Genomic DNA, 6,295 nt, shown 5'->3' on the forward strand with positions numbered 1-6,295 from the left:
ATTGAGATGGATCAGGAGACATACCTTGATTTCCCATTGATGGCCGAGGTTGCCATGGCTTTTTAGGTCCCATAAAGTACAACTGCTCCATCTCTTCGCCTGTCCCTTAAAAAACTGCTTTCAGTCCTGGCAAGGATGGGCATGAACTTGTCACAAGATTCAACTCACAGATTTCACATTCTTCTACGGAGTTTAATGGACATTCCCTCTGTGGGTGTTTCTTCCTGCATGTTGGGAAAAATACGGCCATAGTTCTTTCCAATTCCAGTTGTTTCTATTTTACCTGCAGCATGTCTATGTGTTCAGACAAAGTACTCACGATATCAGTCCTCAGGTTGTCAAACAAATTCCCAATTTCTGCTTTTGTAACACCTCCACCAGATACTTTTGTTGATCGAATCCCTTGTTTATTCCTTGCAACTCCTCTTGAGCATTGGATACACAACTTAGAGATGGTATCAAAGTTCTCCTTTGGTATATCTCCCTTTCTGACTATATTCAACAATTCCAAAGAGTCTTCTGAGAAAGCCCGGAGAAGGATAATTTTCAAAATGTCCTTATCCAGGTTAGAGTGACCTGATCTCTACAATTTGTATTTAAATCATTCCACACAGTCTTCCATATTTTCGTCCTCTTTCCGTGTAAAATCTCTTCTTTAATATCCCGTGATTTACAGTAGTCCTGGTACTTCTCCAAGAAAGCAATTCTCATCTCCTCCCATGTGGTGATAGACCTTCCCCCAAGACCCATAAACCACTGCAGGGCTGTCCCTTTTAGCGTAGCAAGAAAGATTTTCAATTTTTGAGCATTCGTTATGTAATCATACCCTCGACACACAATGTCAAATTCGAACAAAAACGTGTCAGGGTCTTCTGAAGTAAGCCCATGGAAATTGGGTAAAGTTGTTAAAGGAATGGGCTTTGTTGGTGCGCCAGTCCCTAAATCCCCAATTGGGAAGTCAATAGTAGAGGTTGTAGGTGCCATGAATATCCTCCAATACTCACTAGGGATTTCAGCAGGCTCTGCAGGAAGGGATTTTATCAAAGGGGTTCTAGTTGCCTTAACAGCACTTCCTCTATCCTTTGGTGATAGAAATGTCTCTACAATCTCTTCCTCCCTGCCACAGTGGTTGGATCCTTCAGATCTCCTCTCTGCAACTCCTTCTTCCCTACTGGGATGGATCGTTCCTTTGGACGCTTTACTTGCAACTTCTTCTTCTTATGTTACAAGCAACGGGATCCCTTTAATAGGCGTAATGTTGCTTGTCTCCCCGACTGCTGGAAGGGTCTGTTGTATCGAATCAACAGGGGGTGTTGTGAATAGCACTAGTTGTTCTACAGATTTTCCCTCAAATTTTGTCTGTGCACATGGCCTCAAGGTTGCACGGGAAGATGCCTTTGACTCAGCTTTTGCAATGATTTGCTGGACATAAGTGTTCCTTCCCAAATCTTGTCCTCCCTTATTTGGGGCTCTCCCTCTGCACATTTTATTTGGCTCTCTGTTCATACAAGTTGGTGTGGTGACAAATTTTGCGATCAAACCAAAATGCTCAAGGCTTGGAGTAGGGTGTCAAAAGACCATTCCCTCCCCAGGACGAGAGATCACATTGAAAATAGGGCAGTTAACGGAAAAAAAGAAAAGAAAATAGGAACCTAAGGTTCAGGGCCTGGGGGAGGGCGTCAAAAGACTCCTCCCTCCCTGGGACAAGAACCCAACCAAGAAAATAACACACACACGAGAAAACCTAACACTTCAAGACATGAAGTAGGGCGTCAAAGGACTCCTCCCTCCCCAGAGCGAGAGATTGGTTTTCTCGAAATTGAAAACACAAAAATGTAAAGGAAATCTAAGCTCAGAGCCTGGAGTAGGGCATCAGAGGACTCCTCCCTCCCCAGGGCAAGAGATCAGCCCTAATAAAACAGGAAACAATAAAAACACGAAATAAAGGAAATACCTATGCTGAGGACCTGAGCAGAGTGAGAAAGCTCGTTCTCTCCCTAAGATGAGATATTGACCCTTTGGTTAATACAGATCGTGTCTTGCACCTCATTAGCCTCCCTTGCAACGACGCCAAAAAGTTGGTGGCCAGGTATGAACAATTTATCCACCCCTTTTTCTACATTAATGTATCAATCCAGGTGCATATTCTTTTCAAGGAAACACGGAAGGTATGTGCAGGGGCAAGGTTACAATCTGTCATTGACCAAGGGTTCGTGATCACCAATGTAAGCATTGTTGAAATAGAAATAAAAACTCAACTGGAGAACTTAAAAAGGTATTCACAGTTACCTAAGGAATCTGTGACAACAAACAAGAAATAAACACAACAATAAACAATACACACAAAGCAAGGAAACATGCAACACCTGATCAGAAGAGCAGGCCCAGCTCTCTGATCAGGGTTGTGTTACTCACAACGAACGATAGATCAACAAGAAGGCTTGTATCTTATTAGTCTGAATAATGTTGTTACAATACAATGCAGGGTCTGACTAAGTTTTGATACAGGAATGACCCATCTTTTATACAGTACAAAGGAGAATAACATCTCTCCCCAAAACCTAGAAACTATATTCCCAAAGATATACATCAATTCCATCATAGCACTAGCACTAAGAGAGCAAGAACAGGAATGATTCAAAAATGTATTGGGAACAACTACAAATCAATTATGTTGTTTCGTCGTGGTCGATCAGCTGCGGTGAATCACGGAACTGTTGCGATATGCTGTGCGGTCAACACGTGCGCTCCATAATCGGCGGTCATAACATGTCTTAGTGGTTCGCATAGGTAAAACCCTCATGACTCTACTCCATTAATTAAATATCCCAAGAAACGATAAAAGGGGGAATTACCTCATAGTTTTACACAGTAAATATATGTGAACGAATACAAAAGGGATGAAAAGAGGAGTGGAAATGCAGGGAAAAGATAGGCCAATTTGGTGCCCAACAGCAGCTAGAGAAAGACATTTCTTCTCAGATTCAGAGCTAGTGGAAGAATGTGGGCAGTGGATTTCGGACACTAGCCACACTTAAAAGAGTAGTATTTTTTCATTAGTTGTTATTGGAAAAAGGAAACCCTGATAGGAAGTATTCTTATGGAAAAACGAGATGATAGGTATAATGTTTTTGCTAGCCTTGATGATGTGAAAAGAGAATAGTGGAACTTGTGGTTCTATGTGTAGAGGATGGACACTTTCATTGCTCAAAGTGAGTGTCATATTCCATGCACTAGCACAACGTCTACGTCTCTAGGATCTAGTGCGAGAGATTAAACACGTGTCACATCTTCTGATTCATAATTGTTAAATGTTGGTTGGTATCACTTCTTATGATTCATAATTGTTATATGTTGGTTGATATAACTTCTTTTGATTGATAATTGTTAAATTTTGGTTGATAGTCTTTTGTGGTATGATGACTCCATAAACACTCGAGTGCAGATTTTACAATTTTTGTAGTTTTAGAGTAACAACTCTATTGACAGATGGTCAAAATTATATAAATTCCCAATAGGCAGGTTGCTCTATAACTCTACTGGCAAATGGGCAAAATTATATAATTTCCAATTCGGCATATTGCTCTATAACTCTATTAGGAGATGGGCAAAACTATATAGTTTCACATTCAATAAATTGCTCTAAAAAATACTAGTAATGGTAGTAGATAGTAGAACTATGCACTGAAACTTTGATTTTGTTAAGCAATACAATCTTACTCTTTTTATATATATATATATATATATATATAACACCATTATCAATTAATTATTTTTTGTGATTAAATATTAACTCCCAAACTGTATCAAACTCCCGATCACTGTACAATTGTTCTAGTTTGAAAAAGTAAAACATGTTATATGAAAGCAGACTTTTTCATTCTTAAAAGACAATCTAAAACAAACTCCGGATCATTGTACAATTTTTTTAGTTTGAAAAAGTAAAACACGTTATATGAAACCAAACATTTTCTATTTTTGAATGTGGAAAGAAAATACGCAACTGACCATATCCTCCCGACAGACATATATATATATATATTTCACAAAACATAACTATAGACTCTAGACTCTAACTAACCAGAACTCTGACACAGTCGTATGCGGCAGAGGGGATTCGGTGGGTGGACCTGCAACACCGGGTCATTTACCATAGTTATAAAAGGGAGCAACGCTCTCCATTCATAATCAAATTCAGTCCATCTCTATTTATTTTCGAATAGAAGAAAAGAAAAATAGTGAGTTACAGCCATGGAATCCTTTCCGGCGTTAGCAGTTGCAGTACTAGTGATCTTATCATACGCGAATAGTATTGTTATTGTGCGTGCAAGTGATCCAGATCCTTTACAAGACATTTGCGTTGCTGATATGCAAAGCAATGGTAATGTTTCCATGTCGTAATTATGTATGTCTTGTGCGTTTGCGAATGTCTGCTAGCTGATCATGGGTGAATAACATTTTATATATATTTTGAATTGTGCAGTTATTGTGAACGGGTTTCCATGTAAGAATGCGATGACGGTCACAGCAGACGACTTCCGGTTGAGGGGCCTAGATAAACCAGGAGATACCAGTAACCAGTTGGGATTCGTTGTAACGCCAGCTTTTGTAACGCAGCTACCAGGCTTAAACACCTTGGGAATTTCGTTGGTCCGCCTTGATTTCGCTGCTCCTCTCGGCCTCAACCCTCCTCACACACATCCGCGGGCCACCGAAATCTTGGTGGTGATCGAGGGTACTCTCTTGGTTGGCTTTATCACCACTAACAACACTCTGTTCTCCACAACGCTGGAGAAGGGAGACGTGTTTGTGTTCCCTCGAGGTCTTGTGCATTTCCAACAGAACATTGGCCCTGTCAACGCAGTGGCCTTCTCTGGACTGAACAGCCAGAATCCAGGAACTCAGCAGGTTGCGCCGGCCTTGTTCGGAGCCTCTCCTCCTGTTTCTGCCTCTGTGCTCGCCAGAGCTTTCCAGATCGATGACAAGCTCGTCCAAATTATCCAAAGCAGGTTCACATCCTCATGATCTTGATCCGATGCTGTCATAATACTATTCGCTCTTTCCTTCCTTCAATTGAGGTGGTATTTATATACCAACCTCCCGATGTTGTTATCTGAGAGAGGTAATTATAATAGCAGACGCTGCGTTTAATTATAATATAAATAAAAGTTCAATATTTCAAATCTGACGCTGCGTTTGATACACGATTGACAAAGACTTGGAAATACATATCAGTGTTAATTTGGATTATGAAATTTCTCATGTTAATCAATATTCAACTGTTCAGAGGAAGAAGTCGTCCACCATTCTCACAAAGAGAACAACATCCTTCTTTTAAAAATGTAGTCTACTCAAAACTAACTGCAGGAACGGCTTTGATACACCGCCTAAATTACCAAGAACTACATAGATTATAGAAAAAATTGAACAAAAGATCAAGTAATAAACATCACTGACACAGGATTGAAAAAATTGAACAAAAGATCAAGTAATAAACATCACCGACACAGGATTTTTCCACAATTCCACGATCAAAACCTCTTGTTGCTCCATTGGTAGCTTTAACTATGCCAGACGTAGGTGTTGGTGGTAACACTCCATTACCATCCACTTTCAAGTGGGATTCACTAAACTCTTCATCTTTCTATAGATCTATTGTTATATATCCAACTTCCTTTTCATTTTGAAGCACTGTTGCAGTAGCTTGTACGACACTACTATCTTCAACTTGATTACTCCTCCTTATTACTCCTCCTTCGCTGATGTTGTCGAGACTTTCAGTCTGACAACCACTTGTCAATTTCATTGACATTTTCCCCCCTTTGTCAGCTGAAAGGAGAGACAATCTTCTCCAAAATTTATCTGAACTCCCCCCCTTCAGGTGTAGGAGAGTTTCACTGTTGTACTCCCTCATTCAATTGCATGAGAGTACCATCATCGGTTCACTGTTGGCTGCACTATGTATGATTGTAGTCGGTTGTAGAACTGAGACAATCGTTTGACTGTGGATGACCATTCCCAAGGATCAATCCATTCATAATGTATCTTCAATCTGCCTGATTTTTGTTGGTTGCGACATTTTTCTGAGGAATGATTGTGCTTGCCACAATGGCAACATGGATGGAGATCAAAACACTGATCTTCCATATGACCGGCTCTTTGACAATGAGAGCATTTCGGTTGAACATGAACTTCAGTTTGCATGAAATTTCGTTTGTCTACAACTTTCTTAGAACCTGCTGAGGTGAGTGGTTCAAGAAATCCTGCACTCACAAACTTAATTGGCTTGGAATAG

General features: G+C 40.2%; 1 protein-coding gene across 1 annotated transcript; it reads left to right on the top strand.

Moving 5' to 3' along the window:
• Nucleotides 1–4,251: 4,251 nt before the first annotated feature.
• LOC149258027 (germin-like protein 8-2) lies at nucleotides 4,252–5,025 on the top strand. The gene is made up of 2 exons (XM_089397575.1): nucleotides 4,252–4,381; nucleotides 4,484–5,025. Exons 1-2 carry the CDS (start codon nucleotides 4,252–4,254, stop codon nucleotides 5,023–5,025), a joined length of 672 nt encoding a protein of 223 aa, XP_089253701.1.
• The last annotated feature ends 1,270 nt before the right edge of the window (nucleotides 5,026–6,295 follow it).

This window comes from Pinus tabuliformis, chromosome 6 (genome assembly GCF_031772625.1).
Source record: "Pinus tabuliformis cultivar Carrire ecotype Pingquan chromosome 6, CPIR1, whole genome shotgun sequence".
In the NCBI taxonomy this organism is placed as follows: domain Eukaryota; kingdom Viridiplantae; phylum Streptophyta; class Pinopsida; order Pinales; family Pinaceae; genus Pinus; species Pinus tabuliformis.